General features: G+C 40.8%; 1 protein-coding gene across 2 annotated transcripts in view; it reads right to left on the minus strand.

Moving 5' to 3' along the window:
• The window catches only part of btbd11 (BTB (POZ) domain containing 11), a 132,065-nt gene that overhangs the window by 17,637 nt on the left and 89,167 nt on the right, over window positions 1–25,261 (minus strand). For both annotated transcript variants that reach the window (XM_031898685.1, XM_002938690.5), the window contains 3 exons: window positions 12,579–12,783; window positions 2,086–2,238; window positions 902–1,067 (listed from right to left, as the gene is read on the minus strand). In XM_031898685.1, the coding sequence (XP_031754545.1) occupies window positions 902–1,067; window positions 2,086–2,238; window positions 12,579–12,783 (524 nt within the window). The remainder of the gene's footprint in view (window positions 1–901; window positions 1,068–2,085; window positions 2,239–12,578; window positions 12,784–25,261) is intronic.

The following is a 25,261-nucleotide window of genomic DNA, read 5'->3' on the forward strand; positions in this document are numbered from 1 at the left end:
AGTTCCACATGTGAGCTGAAAGGTAAAGACCATTTGTCTGTGTGTTGATAAATTGCACATAGATTGGAATGAGTACAACTTTGAGCAGGAATGACTTCATGTTGTAGAGTAAAATATGAGCACTTCTCCATGATTTATCTAATATTATGCGAGGGACTTAGGTTACCCTAAACTAGGTTGATTATGATAGGCAGTCCTTGATTTCACAAGTCATAATTGAAGCCATGTGATTATTTCTGTTGGCTTACTGCCTTTCAGAACAATGAACAGTCCGCCCTGTGTGAGACTGAGATGAGCAAACTTACTCTGGTTCAGACTGCTGATCCACCAAGGGTCAAACCAACCAGGGCCTTGTGTTTACAACTGTGCTTACACATTTATGATGGTGCCCAGGACTTGGGGGTGGTTTTAAAAAACTATAAAAAATATATAATGCAGACCAACTGCAAAGGGATAGGACATTCTATAACATATTAAAAGTAAACCTAAAGGTGAACCACCATATCAAGGACAGGACCTTGATGTGGTTGCTCCTTGTAACACACTAACTTGTTTGTAAGTTGCACAAGTTAGGGGTTTTGTGGAGGGATGCCTTCTTGCTGCCCCCCACCCACCTCCCTTAGCTCAGCCTAACAGAAACAGTCCACAGGCCAAGTTATACAATGCGGGACACAGTTTGCAAAAAAATGGCCATTTGAAATTTTTTTTTTTGCACTTTGCACATTGCCTTGTAAATGACCCCTGTGATGTGTTGGCCATGGCAGTGAGAAGTTTTTAGAGAAGTTTAAGACCCCTAATATATCAGGTGGCCCTGTCTTTAAAACAGGACCTCAGGCTCATATTAATATATGTAACACCTGACAATGGATTATTTAACTGCAAATCCCAAAAAAACGCTTACTTGTTCGCTCATGCTGTTAATTCCGTCGGGACCCAGCAAAGAAACAGCCTGTTTCACTAAATCTGTTCTGCCACAGTTCAGCATCCGAAAGCCGAGATCTTGCTTAAACTTGGCTTCTGTGGCAACCGCGTCCAATTTGCGAGACGCACAAAAGCAATCGTCAGCTCTACAGGAAGAACAGAAAGTGACTTGGAGTTTAGTGTGTTTTTTTTTTCTTTTAATCAGTGCTCTCACTGCTTCCACATTCCTGGTTTAACCCCCTAACTGTACATTCTCATTTTTCTAAAATTGAGAAGGGCAAACTGCAGAATTTCCCTTAATAAAGGTGAATATATGTTAGCAGAGTGTAGATTATACTCTGTATAGAGTATGACAAAACCAACAGAGATGCTTCCAGTAATGTCACGCCATACCCACTAGGCTGCCATTCCACCCCCATTTTGGTTTCTTGTAAGAGGATACAACATATTAGGTAGGAGAAGAATAGATTTTAGTGTATAGCAGGAACCTGGAATACTTGGAGGAAACCCATAAAGGGATAGGGAGAACATACCTCAAACAATCTGCAAACTCTTGCAGATAGTGCCCAAATGGAATCAAATCTAGGTCCCCTACACTGATACTGTTCAACTACTATTCCCTCATATAAAACAGAAAGGGTATCCTGCATACAGGTAGGAACTGGGGTTGGGGATGCCACTGGAGGGGGAGGAAAAGTGACGTTTGATGTTCAGACCAAGCGGCACGAGCCGGAAATGCCTTGGGTGCCAAAACCCAGGGCTTTCCAGATAAGGGATCTTTCCATAATTTGGATCTCAATACCTTAAGTCTACTAAGAAATAATTTACACATCATTTAAGGGATCATTTAGCCTCCAATGAGGATTAATTATATCTTATTTGAGATCATGTACAAGGTACTGTTTAATTATTACAGAGAAAAAGGAAATCATTTTTAAAAATTTGAATTATTTTCTTATAATGGAGTCTATGGGAGATGGCCTTTCCGTAATTCCGAACTTTCTGGGTAATGGGTTTCAGGATAAGGGATCCCATACCTGTACTATTTGCCAAGCTATGCCTGTATATAAAAGCAGCACACATAATATAGTTTTGGTGTTGATTAAAAGAGAAGCAAAACATAATTGCAGCATGAGATTTATATTGTTTCTTTAAAATACATACTTTAGCTGTCGGGGTTCACAGTCAACACCTGGAAGCAGAAGGCGAGCAGCTTGTCGGACGTCATCGCTGTCCACGGAAAAGCTTCGCCGGTACCCAGCATGAGCCACGGCAACTCGGATCCATTCCATCAGAGGCGGAAGCATTAGGAATGGCCTGGGCGAATGGAACACAAGAAGGTCATTAGAGAAGGATAGATTTTCTTGTTGCTCTCCCGAGCTTTTTCTTTCCTTGGTGAACAGCCACAGGGCAAAGCTACAAACCGGCAGCCCATTATGACTTCTCACACAGGGACTTACTCAAGGGACTCAAGCCGCAGAGCACAAATGGAATGTTTTATCTCTCGGCCAAAGTAATAAACAGAACATATATATGAGTATAGATTATTCCCCACTGTGGCAAAACAGTGCTGGCAAAAAAATAAAGAGAAAGATCCAGCATCTTTCATCTGTGACACCTTCTAAACACATTTAGCCAAGACAAACAGCCCCCCAAGTATTTGGTTCGCATATTTATTATGACCATTTTTCTTCAGCTTGTCTACAGCTTCAATGGGACTGTAAGGACCAAGTACAATACTGAAGACATTAATGTGAGGACCAACTGAAGAAGTACAACATTGGACAACAGTGCTCATTTATAAGGTATAATGTAATCTAAGGATGTCTGATTGCTTTTACATGCTAAAGGGAAATAGACTTTGTATATAAGTAGGGATTTTATCTCCTTTGTATTTTCCTTTAGACAGGCAGAGGGGAGGCCAAACAGTAGAGAGTGACTGGTGACTGTGTGTTTGGTAGAATTTGGGTTTGTTTGGAGGTGGGAATATTTAGAGTTACATAGTTACATAGGGTTTAAAAAAGACCAGAGTCCATCAAGTTCAACCCAACCAAGTAAATCCGGCACCTATACTTACCAATCTATACACTCACATACATAAACTGTATATACAACCACTAATACTAACTGTAGAAATTAGTATCACAATAGCCTTGGAAGTTGTCTGACACAGCGTTGGACTGGTGGGCCTAGGACCCAACTGAGCTGCCTCCTCAGGGGCCCCCACACACCCCCAGGGGCCCCTGCATTCATAACATGGTTACAGCTATAGAAAAGCCAGTGGCGATTGCGGCACAATGCACTCAAATGCAAAAGCAGAGACAATTGTAGTGAAATTGCTTGGACTTACAATTACGGTATGTCTGTGCATGATATTTTGGATACAAGTATGGGTGCGCCTATTGACATTGGCTGCTGTGGGAGTCCTGGAGCTACTATTATCCTCGTGTCAGTGGTAGCCCTAGTGTTCTTCAGCGTCAATAGGCACGCTTGCACACAATTTGGTACGGGAGACAGGATGGACGCAGGGGCATTGAGTGTAACTATACACAAGCACAAGGACCAGCTTTGGATGCAACTACATTCAATTAATGTCATCAATTCACACAAAACAGCTGCTTCCATATTTGCACAAGTGCAACTAACATGCCTTAATTCCAAATCTCATCTAATCTAAATATTTTCCACCAATCTCACCCTAACTGGCCTTCAAGGGAACCCTGCTACTGCTCCAAGCTCCCTCAGGAGCCAGCCCCACTGAAGTGTATGGGCCGCATTTACAATTGGGAATGCAAAATGCAAGAAACAAACAACTCTTTGCACCTTTTCTGCTCATACTGTACATACAGGTTTTGTGGTCCAGAATGAAGCCTGAAGGTCTATACTTCTGCCATAAATAAAGAGGTGTCTGCATGAGGGACAGGGTCAGCATATGGGCATCCCATTCAGATGTACAAGCTGGGGTGAGTCAATGGACACAAGGAGCAATGGAACCTGGTATTTACCTATTGCCCAGAATGGGAATTAAGTAAAGGACGTTGTTGCACACACAGCACTGCAATATGCCACAGATACAAGAGCACTAGGGGCGCAATTTTGTGCTCCTTAGTTCTCATGCACTTGTATCTGGAGCTTTAATAAATGAGCCCTAGTGTTTGTAATTGCATGTGTGTAAATTAATTTCAGCTTGTGAAACCAGCATGATTGTCTTATGTGTAATATATATCTACTGTATTGTAATACATATGTACTGTATACCTCCCAAGTGCATTCTGTGTTTAAGCCCAGGGAAAGTCTGTCGGTATCCGCAAGTACATCTCTCTATCTCTATCTGCAGGATACAAGCATTACAGCATGCTGGCTTTTACCTGATTCATTATTCCTTGCTGGTTTGCTAAAACTCACACTGTCAGACAGAGCAGCAAAATATTACATGCTGTCTCCCCATGACCCTACACATCAGCGCCGTGCGTCACCTTCCAAATCTAGATTCTGCTGTCTGTTTCTGTCTGTTCCTCAAGAAAAAGATATGTTTCTGCCCAGTGAAAAGAGTAGATTATAGAGAGGAAGCCTATTCTGCTTCTTCTGGTTTCTAAGATATAAGACACCACAAGATACAATAAAGAAATAACTAGGAAGGGCCCCTGGGGAAGACAGGAGTAGTGACAGGGGGGATGAATTAGGCCACTTTTAGAAATCATGTTTGTTGGGAAAGGTAATTTGAGTGGTTGTAGTTACTTGGGTGGGAAATTAAAGGAATACTGTCATGGGAAACAATATGTTTTTTAAAATGCATCAGTTAATAGAGCTTCTCCAGCAGAATCCTGCATTGAAACTCATTTTTTCAAAAATACAAATGTTTTTATATTTAATTTTGAAGTTTCACATGGGGTTAGCCATATTCTTCATTTCCCAGGGTGCCACAGCCATGTGACCTGTGCTCTGATAAACTTCAGTCACACTTTACTGCTGAGCTTGCAAGTTAGAGTGATATCACCCCCCCTCCCAGCAGCCAATGAGCAGAACAATGGGAAGGGAGCAAGAAAGCTGTATAGCGCTGGCTCCTTCTGAAAGCACAATGCACTGAGATGGCTCCTACACATGAATATTACAACTAAAAAAAAATATATTTGTTGGTTCAAGAATAACAATTTAAATGGTAGAGTGAATTATTTGCTATGTTAACAGTGTAATTTAGAAATAAAAAGTATACCATAAAAAATTATGACAGTATCCCTTTAAGGCTTTCTAGCATGGGAAAAACCTCTTACCCACCCTTAGGGATAGACTCAGAAGTGAATGTTTGAGAGGGATGAGGGAGTCAAGTAACCCACTTTTTCAAAGTCAAGGTTTTCTTTTAAGGAATATCAATACTAAACATTATTGGACTACAAAACGCTGGCCAATAAAACTACTCTTCATCTCTCCAAAGCCAGTGGCCCATGAAATGCAACTATGTTCCCCCAACAAGAATCCTGTCTGTTCTGTGTACACTTTGTACTGGGGTCAACACTTTTTTTTAAACAGAGCATTACTTGCCTGTTAGAGGCATTTGAAATGATTGTCATGAAAGATTCCTCTTGCATCTTGTGCGCCACTTAATTGCCCAAATGGATACATGACTATGACATTGCCCAATATTCATTTATCTTACTTACTCATAAATAAAGAATATGATGTCACTAGCTTTCATTGATTACAACAGTAATAACATTTAACAAATTAGAATCCTTTCCAATACCACACTGCTGTTCTTAAGCTCCAAGGGACCAGGTCCATGGATATGTCCATGGCCCACCACAAATGAACACCCTGGTTATTCACCTTAGGGGTTACCATAACCATCAATATTGTCTGACCTGACTGACAAGGAACTGGCCAAACAAAAGCTATGACTGAGTAGTATAAGGGATTGTCTATCTTAAAGGACAAGGAAAGGCTAAAGTCATTTGGGGGTGCCAAAATGTTAAGCACCCCCAAGTGACTTTAATCACTTACCTTGTACCCCGGGCTGGTGCCCCTGTTAGGAGAAAACAGCACCAGCCCGGGGTACCTGTAGCAGAGCGCTTCCTCCTTCCGGCTTCGTTTTGCTGTGACCCCACGACCGGCGCATGTGCAGTAGAGTGAAAAGCTGACTTCTCTGTTAAAGTTCGGCTTTTTTTACTCTACTGCGCATGCACGCGCATGCGAACAGGAAGGAGGAAGTGCTGCAGCTACCTGCAGCTGCCCGGGGTAAAAGGTAGGCGATTTAAGTCACTTGGGGGTGCTGACTTTGCCTTTCTATGTCCTTTACACCCCAACCTAAACTAAGCTGCCTATAATTTACTGTATATTTACTGTATATTTACATAGCAAAATACTAACCCCAGGCAAGAAAGAGTGGGTAGGGACCCTTTATCTGTTGCCTTTACTTGCCATTGGTGGAAAGCTAAAAATGTCTGCTTTTTCATCTTGAGCCTGGCCCTTCGACTTTAACCCCCTGCATCAATTAAACTATCCTATCTCAGTCCAGACACCTCCTATAGGACTTCCTCCTAGACCGTGCCAATATCCAGGCGTAACCTTTCCTTTTAACCTTTCCAGATAATAATAGAAATTAATCCTACAAAGTGGTATAAAAAAGCCACATATAAATGCTACGTGGTCATTGGATTCTATCTTTAGTTACTAGTCTTCTATGTTCTGATTGGCTTGAGATTGGTTCAATCTCCCCACTTTAAAAACTACATTGTTATTTATGAATGCTATAAATTACTTTCACACAAGATCAATATGACATTTGTGTTAGAAGTTGTATTTCTTTAATTCTCCAATATCCTGCTTTGCAAATTTGGCCGAGGTTTGTGCACGTTAAAAAAAAGAGAGAGGCATAATGAGCTGTAAGAAATTGTGTAATTTTTTCCTCCTCATGTTTAAAAACTTAATGTCCGAGTCTGCTGAATTAGAAAAGTTAACCCCCTCTTCCAGAGATGCAGCTTTTTATATTGAAATAATCTACACAAAGTATTATGTACACATACAACATACAATCTGCACTAGGCTTCAATTCATCAACCGAAATCCAGAACATCCAACTGGATGCTTCTGGGACATATGTGGCCCTTCAAGGAATTATTTGTCCCTCGCCCCCTCTGTGGGCCTATTTGGATGTTGTGACATCATTATTTTTAAATAATCCATCCCACAAAAAGGTAGTATGTTTGCTAACTGATTTACAGCATGGAAAGGGTTGGGCAACAAACAGATGGCAAGGCAAATGGAATGGACATGTGGCCCCTAAGACTTCTAGCTCTTTCTAGCCAAAAGGGGACATCCTCAGATACTTGGGGGTTATAACTAAGGCTTGTGCAAATGTGGGTGCCAGAAATTTTTAGTTATGCACTGCAGTTGGTCCACCTGAATCTCTGCCAATCATTGGTGGGATAGGGTTGTACCAAGCTTAGTGATGTCCTCTCTTACATCACCATAGTAGATGGGTTAGAGAGAGGTACCTTCTCGGCAATGGCACATCACTAATTTCTGTGTAATTTTGGTTTGCACAAAACACAACTTTTGCATTTACCCACTATTTAATCCCTCTTTATTGTATAGGATATAGTTATGGTCAACATAAAACAATCCATACAATTTACTCTTTGGTTTGTTAATGTACTTTAGTAATCAAGTTGTTTACCCCAATATTCTAGTAAAATAAAAAGTTAAGATCATGAAAATCTTCTTATAGAATCTGTGCCCCAGTGGCTTTTAAACCTTCATTACTGCCTTGCCCTTTGTGAGAAAAAAAAAGAATTGCTGCCAGTATCCCACAGGACATAAGATTAAATTACTTGGTCAATACCACATCAGTCTGTGATACGTAAAGCAACATTATTTTATTCCCTAGGCTGGTCAGGCTAATGTTTATATGTCACGGTTAGTTTTAGCTAAGCTACAATCAGTTTAATGCAACTTTAACTGAATATTAAAAACCTGCACCCATTATAGATGCATGCTGTCACATGAAAGAGCCTAACATTATTGCACAGTGGATGTATATGTTATTAACAGGAAAACCCACATTAGGCATGCAAATATTTTAGTCATTAAACTTGGGGTTTAAAAGTGCAAAAAAAAACAAGAACACTACTTTATAAGCCTAAAAATAGGAAACGGGAACATACCCTATTTTTAAAACGTCCTCCATATATTTAGTATTTAGAAGTCATTTACAAATGCCCTAAAATGGAAGTAATAGAGAACACATATTGACACATATTGAATATTTTATATTGATATAAAAATGTAATAGGTTATGAGTGAGTCTGTAGCATCCCCTTAATCACTTAGGATGCCTTCTTCTCCTCTAACCCACTTTGCCCCATCCCTCAGGTATTTACTTTGGCTGCTGGCTACTGAGCATGATCAGGTCTTCTCAGCTCAGATTACTAAACACGCCCTCCAGTCTAGCAGCCAATAAAGAGAGGGCATTGTTGGTTACCATAAAAACTCTGCTCTAGCTGTCTGCTCCTATTTTTCATTCATTTAGCCCCCTCTCCTGAGCTCAGCTTAACCATTACAATGCTCAATCAAAGCAGAACTTTTTTTTTAAAGCAATTTCTGCCTGTGTAAGCCTGCATTCATCATTGCATGAACTTTATAGGGCACATGTGCTGCTTGCAGATGTAAATGTCACTGAAGATGTGTGAGCGGGAAAATGGCCGCTGGGTGAAAGCTGCTATTTGTTTTAGGGAAATGTGCTGGCAAAAGACAGGGATATATGCAGTACAAATTATGCTATTTGGGTGGGAGTGATGTGCCCAACTTATATACAAGGTATTAAAATGTAGGCTTTAAATGTCCTTTAAGGTACTTGAGTCCAAACATTCTCTTGCATTTCCACCTGGTTGCCAGTTTGTCTTTCCTGCCCCTTCTGATAAATGCTGCTCCCACTAAGGAGGGCTTCCCGAAACCAGATAAATATCTGGTCCTTTCCTAAAGTATATGTAAATAATATTTTAATCAATTCCTAGTCTTCACCAGCTGCTTAGTGCTGGAATGATATATTGATATTGTTAGTGTTTATTTTTAGTATAAGTCTCAACAGTGGTCTTCATGTAAGAACAGTGAGGTTCAGTAGTCCCATTATGACCCCTGTGCCAAAGGCCAGCAAACATTAGTGAACCCCCCAAGAGCTCAGCTCATGTCAGTTCATTCATCTCCACACTATAGACATTAGAATAAAAAAGAGATAAGATAAACTGAGGTCTCCCACACAGAAAACACTGAGAGCTGACAAACTTACAAAGTCAATGAATTTTTAAGAAGCATCCCAGACAGTCCAGGAATCAACAAATTGCTTTGAACAATAGCTACAACCGTGGCTGGTGTCACACAACCATATTTCATGGACACTTCTTTCTACATGTGATAAATATAATATGAACCTAAATGAACCACCACTGAGTTCAATTTCATTAAGCCAGACACTTGCCTAGTTTGGGAAAAGCATTTGTAAGGTTATAGACCCATTCCCCATAGACTGGTCCCCAACCTTTTTTGCACCATGGACCGGTTTCAAGCAAGACAATTTTTCCAAGGCCAGGAGGAGGGGGGCATAGTAGATTATTATTTTTAATTTAATAACATTGGCATCAAACATAATTTTTACCAACCAGGCTGGTAAAATACCAGGCGGTAACTCTGCATGGCAATGATGTGTCATATTTGTGATGCTGTGTAACACAGCGGGTAGCTGGGTTTGCAGGTTATTGGGGCTATTTTCATTGTCTTTGAAGCTTTATAGGCTGCATCCGGGATCAGAGGTGGCCTGGCTCTGCACAGCCCATGGCCCGGCACCGGTCCATGGCCTGGTGGTTGGGGACCCCTGCTTTAAGGCAAGGAACTCATTCCAACTGTGTACTGACTCTTGGCCTGGGTCTCAGGACAGATGGACTAGAGCCATCTTCCACCAGTGGTGATGTGTTGGTACCATTTCCAACAGGTTTTATTAGCATCCCACACACCTACTAGTGATACAATACTACTAGTGATTGCCATTTGGGGGCAAAGTAGCTGACTGGTTCATGTGTAGGTTTCTTTTGTAAACTATCTTGTAAAAGTATTATGTATTTTTAAGTATGTTATTGTGTTCTTATCTGTTTTTTTAATTGTGGCCTTCTTTAGTCTGAAAAACCTGGGCCCCGAATTTATCTCATTTGGGAGGATGGTGTGGGTTGGATGGGGAGGACTTAGGCCTATAGTGGTTAAAAGCACTAATTAAGCAGGTGAATTTGGCTGCTTCCTTGATATTGGCAAAGTTAATATTTCTTGGTACTTGGGTCTTGTACCAAGAAAACACCCAGTAAGCCCAGTTATCAGGGGCCCTCCTGCTCACCAAACTATCTGACCCTGTATGTCTCTGCCGTGACTACTGCCCGATTTATACCTCCCTTTTATCTTCATTCCTAGTGATAACAATCAAGATCCACCAAGATGAACGTGAAGGTTCATTACTTTCTATGTATAAATGTTTCCAACCATAATCAAAAGTATATAGTAGTAAATGAGAATTTCACTTTGCTAATTCAGTTGACATAATTCAGTCACCCCATTCTCCATAAATACTTCATAATATTCCTAGACTGCTACACAGATCTCTGGCTATAAAAGGACTTCTGCCTTAACTGGGACACATAAATTACTAACTATAAAAGCCTGTGACACTCATAAATCAGCTGGAGCATGCAGAGTTAATGGTCAGTATCTGCTGGTCAGTATCCCAGGCTCGGCTATGTAATACTGGCTTATCTGTCTTTTCTGTGTGCCACTGATATTACCATGAATATTTAAAGCACCAAGATTGTTCACTGCTCTTTACAAAACAGTAGAGACACAAAACAGGCAATTTCTGTAATATGAGGTGCTGAGAGGTCTGTCCCCTGAGTGGCCTGAGGAAGGCTGTACTGCTTTGGCAAGAGGGAATTCTGGATTTGTTTACATGAGATTTCCTATGAAAGAATAGGTTACAGAATTGGTTCTTTGGTTGGTCTTTGGAGGAAGCCTTGGCCATTAGTTATTTTGAGACTCCTTGCAGCATATTCTGACAGTTGCAGCCATGCTTGCATCTCTCAGCTCCAGCCATATCAGTAATTTATGAGGATGCAGGAATGACCTCAGGCCTTAACGCAGTGTTCGGCATTGAATCTATTTTCGCAGAACACAAGAGAACACAGAACCACTGTCATCGCTTCATCAGTTCAGGAATTTTACCATAGCAATAGGTTGCTCCCATATGATCACGTAGATAAACTACTATAAATAATGCACCGTGCACCATGTCCTATAAATACAGCCTCATTAACCAGCACAGATATATGTAATCAAAATTTAATAAGCCTCTCTGTCTCTCTCTCTCTATATATACTGTATATACAGTACCTGTATATACTGTATATATAGTATCTATAGAGATTTTTATGCATACACATATTAACCACTTGCAGACTTATATCTATTGGTCTTTCAGGCCTCAGAGACCTTATTGACCAATGATGTTGTATGCAAATTCTTGCCCCTGTTTGCAAACATGCAGAACCGTTTACCCCATCAGGTAGGTGACAGGTACAGATGTAGCACCACTACTTATTTAAAGGGAAATCATGAATGTTACAAAAACTCACTAAATTGTAGTGAACAGTTTCTAAATATTTTATTTCAGTTCTTTTTATGTCATTTTCTGTAAGTTCCCCAACCTGAGATTTTTAAATAGGATCATTTCATGCTAACAAAAGGGGCAAAGATTGCTAAAGATCAAGTAACCAATAACAACCAGCATGTAGCATTTACTTGTCAGCTGTTAGAAAGTTGGCATTTGACTGGTTGCTATAGGTTAACAGACCTGGTCAAAATTTGCCCATTTATTGCTATGCCATTGGGGTGCTATTTTTAGCAAAAATGGCTCTCTCAAAAAGCACTTGTTACGAGGTCTAGCTGTACTCTGCACGAGGTGCAAAGTGTAAGGTAAAAGGCAGCCCCATAGGTCAGAAGGTAAGTACAGGGCTCCATTGCAGCCTTTACCCACACACACTTCCCAACATGCATGTCTGAATGACACACAAGTTAAGGAACAAGACGGTGGGTGTCTATGTGCCTCTCTCTCCCCATTGCTCATGAATACAACACTGCCAAACAAAGGCAACACTGTATTCATCTGGGGAACACAGGTCTCTAGCTCAAATTTGGAGAGTAGGGACCTACTCTCCAAATTTTTAAAAGTGTGGGGCGCAACCTGCAGCAGATATGATGGCTTTTGTTCATTTTTTGCACTTTGCACCCTGTGTTGCACTTGATAAATGATCATCGTATGTAACTTTAAAGCTCTGGACTGCAAAAATCTTTCTTAAATTTCAATATGCAAATTGGGACTGCAGTAAAGGATATTGCCACTAAGAAAGTAGGCTGTGGACAGATAAGACAGCAATCAGTGGAAGCTTATGCTGATCTGAAATCATTCTTTATAGCCACATTAGGCAAAATCAAGGTATAGAAGAATACTTTTACACAGTCTACACAAAGAATAGTAGTTTATTTGTTCATGCAAAATTTGGGGTAAATATCTGTCAGGCATGAAAGTCAGCTTTTGAGAATAGCTATTTACTGAAGGTGAAAGTCCATCTTACCTTTCAGTCTGAAGAGTGACTTTGGAAGGCTCCACGTTTGGGTTTTCGAATTCCATCTGGGGGCAGTGCATGAAATAACACAGCGTATACAGGGCCTCTGGCTCCCAGTAGAGAGGTCCCTGCTTGTGATGCATTGGAGTCCCATTGCCATGCTGCTTTGAATTGAGAGGCTGAAGGTGGTGCATCGCACGGGATACCAGGTCACCTAGGCAGAGAAAATATACAAAGCCTGTAAATAATGCCCAACCCAAACAAGATGACAGATGGATCACTTATCCATAATTACATGTGGGCTGCCTACTCTACATCCCATTCCTAACTACATGCTTTAAGGAGATATATACCTTTCCTAAAACTCTTCTTCTTCAGCCCCCTAGCCCTCGGAAGTAGCCATCATCCCTACTAATGCTATGCTTAAAGGCATATGGTGATCCAGTTTACAAAAAGAAACCTTATGCAGAAAATCCCTGTTCACAAGCATTCTGGACAAACAGATGTTGTACCTGTACAAGTTTCCATTTGTTGATAAAATAGGCCACATTTCGGAGGACTTCATATTTTTATTTATATTTATTTCATATTATTATTTACAAGGCACAAGGAAAGGTTAATACACCAGGGTGAGCCAATATGTTAGATACCCCATATTGCTAACTCTTTGCACAGAGTGGTGCTCCTGTTCAGTAAAAATTGCATTGGTCTGGGGAGCCTACTCCTACTGTGCACCATACTTGTTGCATTTCCCAAGGCTTCCATTTGGCTGTGTAGGCTTCTATGCAAGGCCAGTAGCCCCCAAATTACTACAGTGGTGCCTTGGAAAATGCTATGAATAATGCCCAGTTCAATTTCCCAAGGCCTAGTGATGTGTGGGCTGACAATGTATGGACCTCTCCCTACCCACTCCCAAGCTTGCCCTACTCACTGTCATTACTTATATATGCACACCTGAACCCCCCTCCCTTCTCTGTCATCAGCAAAGGGGACAGGTAGGACCAGCATGAGTATATAAATAAAATGCAGCAGTTTCATTTGACTAGGACAGTTCCTTAGAAGGGGCTGGGTTGGAGGATCAGTGGGGAGGATCCTGACCCAGTCCTGTGCCCAGTCAAGAAAGTAAAGACACAAACCACACCCACCCAACCTGCGAATATTGGGCTGACTTCTGCACTGCTACCAAAGTTATACTGGGTGGTTTCCAGCATACTGAACCAACCACTGTACCAACATTTTACTTGTCCTTTAAGGCTATTAATAATCGTTTAAACATGACAACAGTTCAATAGGATTGTTTTTCCAACAGTATGGATTCATGCAAATTAGTTCCCATCAAGTACAAGGTAATGTCTTATTATTACAGAGAAAAAATAAAATCATTTAAAGAATAAAAATTGGCCCTGGGACTAAGCTAGCCTCCCCAATTTGGCCCAGCACCTGGCTGGCCATATTGGGTAAAGATCTTCTTGATTGCCAACCTTGCCAGACAAGAATATTTAGGCGGTTATGTAATAAAAGGCACTGGTGTCCATTTATAAAGTTCGTGCAGCCAGCGCTGGATTTGTGTTCCGTGTTTTTGTGTTTTTTTGCATGTTTATTTTGTTGATGTTTTCCCCTAAACAGTTACATTTTGCAATGCTGTGCCTGTCTTTCCTTTTTTGTGAATTGCTGTGAAATGCGCATTTCCCATCAACATTTGCAAACAAGGTTGAGGTTTGAGTGAGCATGGCCATTGTGCGTTTGTTGTGCACCAGTTTTCACTTATATATGTTCTGTGCGAACTTTATAGATGACGCTTACTGCCTTTTATTACGGATGGGCGTAAAAGATCGAGGGCCATTAAAGATGTAGGGCCAGCTGACAAGCAGAGAGCATGTATACAAAAACACAAGAACAAAAGTGCTAAATAAATAAATTCTAGAGAAAAGAATGAAAATGTTAAGAATTTATAGCTGCCCTTTAAATATTTTTGTGGACACACAGAAATGGAAGGATTTGTTTTGGCTTCACACAAATCCTAAGGCTAATGCCAAACATCTTGTGTCCTTGCTTCAAGATCTGGCATATAAATATATATTGTCCTCTATCCTGCAGCAAACCTGCACTGTCAATGTGCTCTCCAGATTATAAACATCATGCCTAATACAGTAATTGCAACTAAAGGGAAAGGAAGCCTGAGCTAAAATAATGCAGTTATTTGCTTTCTTCTTTGCAATTATAATCAAAGTTCTTAATCGCCATTAGACTCTCCTTCTACAACTGTGTAATGACACGTAAATGTATATTTAGTACTGTGGGACATAGTTTGCCTGGATCCAGATATCCATAGCAACCAGCCAGTAATTAGCTTTCATTGGTCTAGGCTGGTGCAGTTAGAACGCTGAAAGGAAATGTCAGTTTGCTGCTATGGGCTACTAGACTAGGGCAGTCCAGTAACCCTGTTACTACATAATCCTGTCTGATATGGAACATAGGGAAGTGACTGGAACAATTTGCCTTGACTATACAAAGATTTTTGATACGTCCAAGAACTGGACCTAAAGTTATATGATACTGATTCTGTTTCTAGTATGCCTTAGAATGTCTTTGGATTCAGCTGTTCCAGTCATTAAATACAGTTGCTTCAGCCCCCCTGGTATTCTTTGCCTTTATAAATAATCAACCAAGCTCCGCATGGCTGCTACATTGCCTGGTGCCAATACATGACATAGTAAGCTATAAGCATTACCATAATTAAAGGACCAGTAATACCATTAAGTGAAAATATATATATTTTACATTTAAAAGTCCAACTAGATCCTACAAATAAAATATTTTCTAGCAACATATAGCCTATTTTGTACAAGAAATTTATTCTATGATTCTGTAGAGAGGTAGGACTGGAATTTGGTCAGAAAACCCCTATCCAAGCAGGGAGGAAGAGTTGGATATGATTTGGGTGTGATGTGGGCAGTTTAAAAAAATAAAAAGTTGAATTTTCATCTATGTTTGGTCCTCTGCCCAGATGTGGCATCTCCAAGATCATTGGGGCCTTTCCTTATGAAGATGGTGATGTGCTGGAATGTGGCTCTTGGTCAGATGTAGGACTCTTGGACTAGATCCGCTCAGGACTCTACCAGTCTTTTGACTCCTGTTTATTTCTCTAGTTGAGAACTAAAATGATTGTACTCCACACTGGTATCTGTTATTTGCTATGCAAACCTGTTGCCCTATTTCAAATGGCAAATGGTTTAAATGGCTGCCCCCAATGCACAGGGTAAATATAGGGGAAGCAGGGAATCAGAAGTGTAGGGGGCCCAGTAAGCCCCTAATTCATGGGCAATTTTTAATATATATTAATAGAATCTTTTGGGGCCCTAAGGCTGATGCCACACGTGGCGTAGGGCTGATTTTTTCGGCAAGCGGAAAAACGCTTGCCGAAAATTCATCCCTACGCCTGTTACTTGTGCCTGCACCCGAATGTATGTATGTATGTATATCTTTATTTATAAAGCGCTACTTATGTACGCAGCGCTGTACAGTAGAATTCATTAATACAGACAGGGGGGTTAAAGATAATGGATAAATACAAAGTACAACAATAAATACAAATAAATACAAGGTACAGTTGCAATAAGAGTCAGAAACACAAGATGAAGGAGGTCCCTGCCCCGTAGAGCTTACAATCTATATGGGAGGGGTAACTAACAGACACAAATAGGCAAATATAAGTGCTATAGGTCACAGTGGGTGACATTACAGTATAAGTGCCAGTTTCCAGATCAGGTGCTGGGCGAGTGCTCCATAAGGTAGTCTTTAAGTTTAGTTTTAAAAAGACTGAGGGAGGATTCTCTCCGGAGGACATCAGGGAGGGAATTCCAAATGTAAGGGGCAGCCAGGCAGAAGGATTTAAGGCGGGAAGCAGCAGTAGTAGTGGGGGGCGCAACCAAACGGTTGCTCTGCGAGGAACGAAGGAGTCACCAGGGAAGCGATGTAGTGAGGAGCAGAGGAATGGAGGGCTTTGAAGGTTAAGAGAAGGAGTTTGTAAACTATTCTTTGTTTAACAGGAAGCCATGATAAGGCCTTTAGCAGGGGAAGAGCCTGAACTCTCCTGGATGAGAGGAGGAGAATTCTGGCAGCGGTGTTTAATATAGACTGTAGGGGGGAAAGATGGGACTTAGGGAGGCCGGTTAGCAGCAGGTTACAGTAGTCAAGTCGGGATAGGATGAGGGCATGCATGAGCAGCCTAGCTGTTACAGTAGAAAGAAAGGGCCGGATTTTGGCAATATTGCGTAAGAAAAAGTGGCAAGTTTTGACAGTGGTGTTAGTATGGTCAGAGTGAATGGAATACGTTTGGGTGCAGGCACATGTAGCCGATATACGCATGAAAACACGAGACTTTGCATTCTCACGTGTTTTCATGTGTATATCGGCTACATGTGCCTGCACCCAAGCGTATTCCATTCATTCGGGTGCAGGCACAAGTAGCAGGCGTAGCACTGAATTTTCAGCAATCGTTTTTCCGCTTGCCAAAAAAATCAGCCCTACGCCACGTGTGGCATCAGTCTAAAATGAATTTGCTGTGGCTTGTTTTCAAATTAGTGATCCACCGAATCCAGGGTTCTGTTCGGGATTCAGCAGGATTCTCTTTCAGCAGGATTCAGATTCAGCCGAATCCATGGTCCTGGCCGAATCATTAAAATCATGTCATTTTTTTGCCACATAAACATTGAAAGTTTTTCATCGTGAGCGTAGTGCACGGTTCTTTTTACACCTTCTATACCTTAGTTTGCATATGCAAATTAGCATTTGGATTCGGTTCGGGTTTGGCATAATCTTCATAAAGGATTCAGGGTTCGGCCGAATCCCAAAATAGTGGATTTGGTGCATCCCTTATTTATTCCGGGGATCCTAGATTAAACTAAAAGTAGAATAAGTGGGAGATAAACTGGCTAACGCAAGGCTGACACAGAAATGAACCTTAATAGATGCATAAAACTTCAGAGCCCAAGCCAAATTTCTCTTTGATATGATAATATACAAGTGGGATGATTGCATAATTGTAGAGCACATTCATCTGGTCAAATCTGCCTTTTTAACAGAAAATAAACCCTATTTTGAAATAAGGATATCCTGCCATGCTTTTCATATATATGTTCCTCTAATGGACAGAAAGGATGATGACTGCGTACAAAGAACAGTCTTTCTCTGCTTATTAATCGTTATATATATGGGTGGTAGATGCCATATCGTGTCTCCTTGACAGTACAGTATAAGAGGGTAGCTGGCTGTGTGCATATAAAATTCCCTTGTTGAATTTTTATCTATGGGTTGGAGCTTTAATTATTATTCCCTTTGACTAATGGTTGTCAGACATTTTCAGCTCAAGCCTCCCTTTAAGGACCAACCTTTGGTTAAGGCCCCTATTCAGGCCAAGCTGACTGGGTGCAGTAGGCAACCTGGCTACCCACCCCCCCCCCACGTGTGGCGCGGGCACGGGAGTGCACAGTGACAGAGCAGTGCGATCCCTGAATAGAGCTAGGTAGAAGAGGTACCTGCCTAGCAACCCCCACTGTTGCACCCTAGGTGCCTCTTCTCCCTACCCCTTGTTTGGTTCCTGCCACCATTACAAGATTGTAGATATAGGAACTGTGGCATATCAGTATGGGTAAATACCCATAGTTCTAAGAATATCTAGGACAGGAAAGTTTGTACTCACCCTTAATTTGGCCATACTCACAGTGAGATCTGCTAGTTTGGTGAGGTCAGCAAATAAGCAGATCTTGGCCTATGAAAAACCATGAAACAAGGAGAGCATCATCATGATCAACTGGATTTTCTAACCTTCCTGATAGATATCTGTGAAATTTTTGACCAGATGTCAGTGGGGCAGGCTAGTCATGAACCCCATACACGGGCTAATAAGCTGCTGATTTGGTCAGTAGTTTTTATTGGCCTGTGTATGGTCAGCTTAATTGACCTTTAAAGGAGAAGAAAAGATCTAACCACTGGGAGGTGCCAAAACGTTAGGCACCCCCAGTGATTGCAATCACTTAACTGGGTCTGGGTCAGTACTGGGTCTGGGTCAGTACTCCTGTTAGCAGAAAAACTGCAACGGGCCGAGGTACCTGGGTCCAAACGATCCTCTTCCTTCTTAAGTCGAACTTAAACAAGAACTCGTCTTTTTCACTGTACTGCGCATGCGCCGGCCCTCGGATTCCAAAGATAGGCAAGGGAAACAAGAGGATCGCTTGGTTGCATGAACTGGTCCGGTGCAGTTTTCTGCTAACAGAAGCACTGGCTTGAAGTATCAGGTAAGCAAAAACAATCACTAGGGGGTGCCAATTGTAACTTTCGTTCTCCTGTAAGCTGGGCTGTCAAATGTAGCTAGCAGAGCAAATAGACATTTTTGCCAAATCTTACCATAAATGACCCTCAGGTTGAGACCCCTCTGCTACTGCTTCAAGCCCCATCGTGAGGGAGGCCAGGTATACAGTTTGGGAGCCACTGACTTAGACATTGTTGCCTCAAGAGTTTATTCTGTTTCTGGATGCTTTAATCCCTGATAATATACTGGAGTAGGCATGGAACTGAAGTCCTACGGCATTTGGGTAAGAAACTGCTATGGAAGCTTACAAAACATACGTGTTGGCAGAGATTCTGATCCAAATATTTTTCTTTTTCCTTTTTATTTAATATACAAAGTTTCACAGCCAAATTACAGACAGGCTAATTTCACAGTTATGAACGTGCAACAGACGAACAGATGGAGAGCAACCCAACATATCGAAGAACCCAACCAACCCTTATACAAATGAGCGGAACATTTGGAGGCTCCATGGTGGCTCCACCGCCTCTCTTTTAGTTGTGGTTTCACTCAGTTTTTTTCTCTTATTTTCTTGTAGAGCCACAAGGAAGCTGTGGGTAAACTAGGAAAACATTAAATCCTCAACATATGGTGCAATGTGTTTTATTATTTGCTGCTGTGCTGTGTTTATTTTAATTATATGTTGGGTTGAATATGAGATTCGACATTGCTTTGCTTAATAGTATATGCGCTTAAAGATAATGTTATTAGAGCTCAGTTATGGCTATGGAAGGAGACAATTCAACAGGCATGAATATTATTGGTGACTGACAGCTGTGAAGTATAGAGGTTTGAGTGGGGTGCTGACTTGGGCAATTGAAATATATATATAACTCTGTGTAGGGCTTTCTCACCTATAATTTCTTCTTTGTATAATTCATATATTAACATGTAAGTGGGAATGGCCATTTTACTTTTGATCTACACAGAAACTGCATATATATGTAGGGTATGTGTGAATGGATGATACCTCTGCTGACCACCATATTTGTGGATGAATGAGTACTCTAGACCAGTGCTGTCCAACTTCTGTGGTACTGAGGGCCAGAATTTTTCCGACCTACGTGGTGGAGGGCCGATAATGGAAGCCAGTTTTGACTACTCCCCTTTTTGAAACCGCACCCACTTGAAACCACACCCATGTTATCACATGACCATACCCATATTAATGGTTGTAGTACAGCAAAAACTTGCCATACTCTGCCTGCCCTACCCTGCCTGTGTGTGCCATACTCTGCCTTCCCTACCCTACCTGTGTGTGCCATACTCTGCCTTCCCTACCCTGCCTGTGTGCCATACTTGGCTGGTTTCTGCTATACTTGGCCTGTGTGTGCCATACTCTGCCTGTGTGTGCCATACTCTGCCTTCCCTACCCTGCCTGCATGTGCCATACTTTCACTGTGTTTGCCATTCTTGGCTGGTTTGTGCCATACTCTGCCTTGCCTACCCTGCCTGTGTGTACCATACTCTGCCTTCCCTACCCTGCCTGTGTGTGCCATATTCTGCTTGCCCTATGATGCTTGTGTGTATGGCACACACAGGCAGCCTACAGTGACACAATGCTGGCATTGCTCCTACAAGTCTGCACAATAACTATATATTAAAAAACTTTTTAATTGCAGTACCACCTCAGTATATGTTCTTTTTGTAGTGTGCAGGGATTATTTGTGGGTTTCTACTGCTCCTGAGGTGTGAACAGGGGAACAATATGGTTGATTACAGACTGAGCCTGAGGTGTGAACACTGCAGGGGGTGAACAATGCAGAGATTAAAAGGTGTGAACAACACAGGGGATTACATATTTAAACAATACAGCCTGATTACAGCCTGAATCTGAGGTGAGAACCATGCAGGGGGCCAGTTAATCACAGTACTGATACCATTTAAAGCTTACATAAGAGTAAGCCATCAAAGCAGCCAGCCAGCCAGGTGGGGGGCCACACAGAGGGGGGCCGCCAGTTGGACAGCACTGCTCTAGACTATCTGTGATGATTGGGTGGGGAAGCTCAACAATTCAGGGGTACTTTGTTTCCTTTAGTCAGGACAAGAGTACCAAAAAATGGCCCAGTGGGCCCCAGCTTAGGACAGTTCTCATTAACCGAAACTTATTTCCAACAAAGGCATATACAAAAATTCATACTGTCTGATACTATCTGTATCCAATTGTGGGCAGAATGAGTCCTGGATGTCATGTTCTCTAAGCCCAAGAGACCCAATCAGAAACTGACACTAGGGGGCACATTTACTAACCCACGAACGGGCCGAATGCGTCCGATTGCGTTTTTTTCGTAATGATCGGTAATTTTGCGATTTTTTTCGGTGTCTTTACGATTTTTGCGTAAAAACGCGAGTTTTTCGGCGTCTTTACGATTTTTGCGTAAAAACACAAGTTTTTCGGCGTCTTTACGATTTTTGCGTAAAAACTCGTGTTTTTCGTAGCCATTACGAAAGTTGCGCAAAGTCGCGATTTTTTCGTAGCGTTAAAACTTGCACGAAACGTCGCGGCTTTTAAGTTTTAACGCTACGAAAAAGGCGCGACTTTGCGCGCAAGTGTTAACGCTACGAAAAAATCGCGACTTTGCGCAACTTTCGTAATGGCTACGAAAAACACGCGTTTTTACGCAAAAATCGTAAAGACGCCGAAAAACTCGCGTTTTTACGCAAAAATCGTAAAGACGCCGAAAAACTCGTGTTTTTACGCAAAAATCGTAAAGACGCCGAAAAAAACGCAAAAAATACGAAAAAGTCGCAAAATGTTCGTTTCCAATCGGAATTTTTCCAATTCGAAATCGTGTCTTAGTAAATCAGCCCCTAGTAGTGACTAAATGGACTATGTACCATTTCAGAAAAAGGCATAAGGATGAGTGGCATGTATTAAGTTATTAGACCTTATCTGAACGACCAGAGGAAATATTGTGAGAGAAATACAAGTAGGCTCACAAACAATCGTATCCAATTTAAAAGGCAGGATACTCCCCTTTTCAACATTAATTTAATGAGTAGTTTTGTGCTCAACATCTTATTTTAAATATGTAAATACTGTATGTATAGGCTTTACGATATGGCCCAGCTCATCATACAACATTTACTTTCAATTATATGTTTGAAAGTAAAACGTGGTGGGAGGAGGGTGTACTGTCCCTTTAATATAAGCACCAGTGCATCATCAATGTGTTAAGGGACACCCCCTAAGAACAACTCCTGTTGTAGTTATAATGTGTGTCACTCCTAGTAATTCCCTTTGATAACCACATACAATGTTTGATGCATGTGACAAGCATGTACTGACAAGCTGCTGATATTATTGAGAGGTCTCAGCAGACCCCCAGGGACACATATTAGGGGAGATAAAGTCTATGAAGCGGCTAGGGCTTTGTAGGACAGGATAAAAATGAAACATGGGAACAAGTGAAGGGTTTTATATGGGGATAAGGAAACAGCGACTGCAGGCTTAGTGTAATGATATGTGCAGAAGCATCTTGCATGGATTGACGGGTAACATTTTATGAAGATAGGAAAGAAGCTAGAAGGGTGGAAAAGAAATGGGCAGGTGTTATCAATTCCACAAATAAAGATGCAAGCTGTGGTAATGGTCCTGTAAATTTAAGGTTTGCTTGGACAAACACCAAAAACAGATTTATGAAAATCAGGAAAATATGTGGTGTTGTGGTATTGGAGAAAAAATACCACTAAAGATATTTAAGGAAGTGTCTGGTTTATGCTCACTAGCACTCAATAGCTGGAAGAGATCATTCTGAAACAGCAAACTCAGATAATTAAAAACATGAGCCAATATTCATAGCTGTTACTCAACCAAATTATTAAATAACTATGATATGAAGTAAATATGGCCCCAAAAAAGAACATAATTTCTATAAGGGAAATGTGCATTATGTGTGCTGTAGGAGACACTCTTCCTTAGTACAGGGGAGCAAGAAAACATGAAAGTTCTTTCATGATATTCAGACAAGGATTACTCCAAAGACCCTAGGGGGGTAATGTAAGAAATGGAGCAAGGTAGTACTTACTGGTTCCTTGTTTGCAAGCAAACAATTAAAGTCTTTTGAGTGTCTGCACTCCAATGCTGATCAATTCCAAACAGTCAAATAAATTGTATATAAAATATTTTCAGACTGGCACACCCTAATTAAAATTCAACCTCTTTATTGTGAGCACATTGCATAAAAGTTCCCACGTTACGGTCCTTATTAAGACCTTTCTCAAAGAAAGACCATGGTGGAATATTTAACACTTTGGATGGCCACTCTGGGCCATAAGATGACCTAAGACTTTGGTTGAGTGAATTTATATATGATTGTGCTTTGTCTATAGTCACAGATGATTGGTTGGCCTACTCTACACTGGATGTCCTGGTCACTGCAGCGGTTATACCTTTGAATGCCCTTTATCATGCTCATTAGGCAGAAATGACAAAGGGAAGCACTATGGTATCTACTGTGTAATTTGTGGGTTATAAAAAGAATCACACGATTTTCCTAATTTACACTTTTTCCAATGTGTTTCTTAGAAGATAATGTGTGTGTGATTGAATGTTTCTATTGTATCTTTCAAATCTCTTGAAAATTTCAAGACACTTGTTCACGGAAGGAAAAGTTTAGACAAGTTTACATGCCTCATGTACAGACCTATCTAATGCCATATAATCTCTTAAAAGAAACACGTCCCTGACTTATATAAGGCACATACGTCAACCAGATGACAATATTCAGTGTCAGCACAAACATTTGGGGAATCGCAGTGGCATAGTCCATTACAATGTGCGGTTTGAATTACACATGATAATAAGCTGGATTTTTGTGGCTTTGGTTTGGAAGCATTTTGTCAAAATATTTATTTTATTCCATCCAGAGAGTTATATCACCATATGGAATTCATCACCAATGAACTATTGTGTTGTGTGCTGTGATGTAAAATGATCTAATCTGAATTATCTGTCTAACTGATCAGGCAACCAGACCTGCAGTCCCACACCCAAAGCTCACGTAGTTACCAAGAACATGCTGAGCCCAGTGGAGAGGTCAAATACCACACAAAGTTTAAACTCTAAGGCAAAAGTATTGCAGAAGTTTAAAAATCAGTATGAACCTTAACAAACAAGCAAAGTTTTCTATTGTCGACTTTAAAGGAGAACTAAAACCGAACTCAAATTAGGGCAGAAATACTGTACATTATGTTTTAGGCTTCTGTACCAGCCCAAGGCAATCGCAGAGCTGAGAAAATAATTTTTGACCAGTAAATGTAGCATTAGCAGTGATTACCTATACAGAAAAATATGTAATTAAGACGAGGAGGTACAGATGATGTCTCTGCTGGCCACCATATGTGTGGATGATAAATGAGGACTCTAGAATATCTGGCCCCTAAATAATGGGATGCCTGCTTTCTATATAAAATACATGAGCCAGCACTAACTTAAACAAAAAAGTCATAAAACATTAACTCTTGTATTATAAGAGATAATGTAATGTCATTGTAATATTACAAGGGTGCAGGCTGAGTTATACAAGGAACTCATCTCTAAGGAACCATGTACCTTCTACTGTAAATTATAAGGTTATTAGAAGTCACTGAGAGGTTCTATTGACATAGAAAGGAATAATGCTGCAGGCTGAGTTATACAGGTCAGATAACTCTCAAATGTGAGAAGCAATGTTCTGTACCCTCATACTGAACTGTAAATTTTGAAAAATACATAATGAAAAATGTAATAAAAAAGCATAGTTTTCATTTAACAAATGCATTATATCATATAAAAATAGAATTAACAGAGACTCTGCAATAGAAAATGACTTTTCACAATGCAAAGTATGAGCAAAAATGATCTGCCTTAAAAGTTGTTGCTTGTCATCTTTGTCCCTTAATTATTGACCTGAAATCAGCAGAAATATTCAGCAAAATGAAAGCATGCATGTACAAGCTTCTAGCAGATGGGAGCCTCTTCTATTGCTTGTCCCCAGTGTTTTGATAAGTGGTTCATAAATAGTCTTTGTAATGTTGGCAAATGCTCTTAAAATCACTGAGGGACGATTCCTTGTCTGTTTTACATCCTTTATTGGCCATTTTATTATACTCTATATTCCAAGCATAATTCCACAGAGAAGACCTGCAATAAGTGTCTCTAGAAAGTGGCATATAACTGACATAATTGACCTCGAAGGGGAGATAAACCCTGCATAAAACTCCCATTGCAATTCCCGGCACTCCAAAGCAGTTGGACAAAATTAATTACAGATGCAAGAGGATTCTCCAATAAGAATCTGTCACCCACCTTGCTGTATAAGGAGATTACTGTACAGTTTTGGCTGGTCGATATGAAACTGCA

The sequence above is a fragment of the Xenopus tropicalis genome, chromosome 3 (genome assembly GCF_000004195.4).
Source record: "Xenopus tropicalis strain Nigerian chromosome 3, UCB_Xtro_10.0, whole genome shotgun sequence".
Classification (NCBI taxonomy): domain Eukaryota; kingdom Metazoa; phylum Chordata; class Amphibia; order Anura; family Pipidae; genus Xenopus; species Xenopus tropicalis.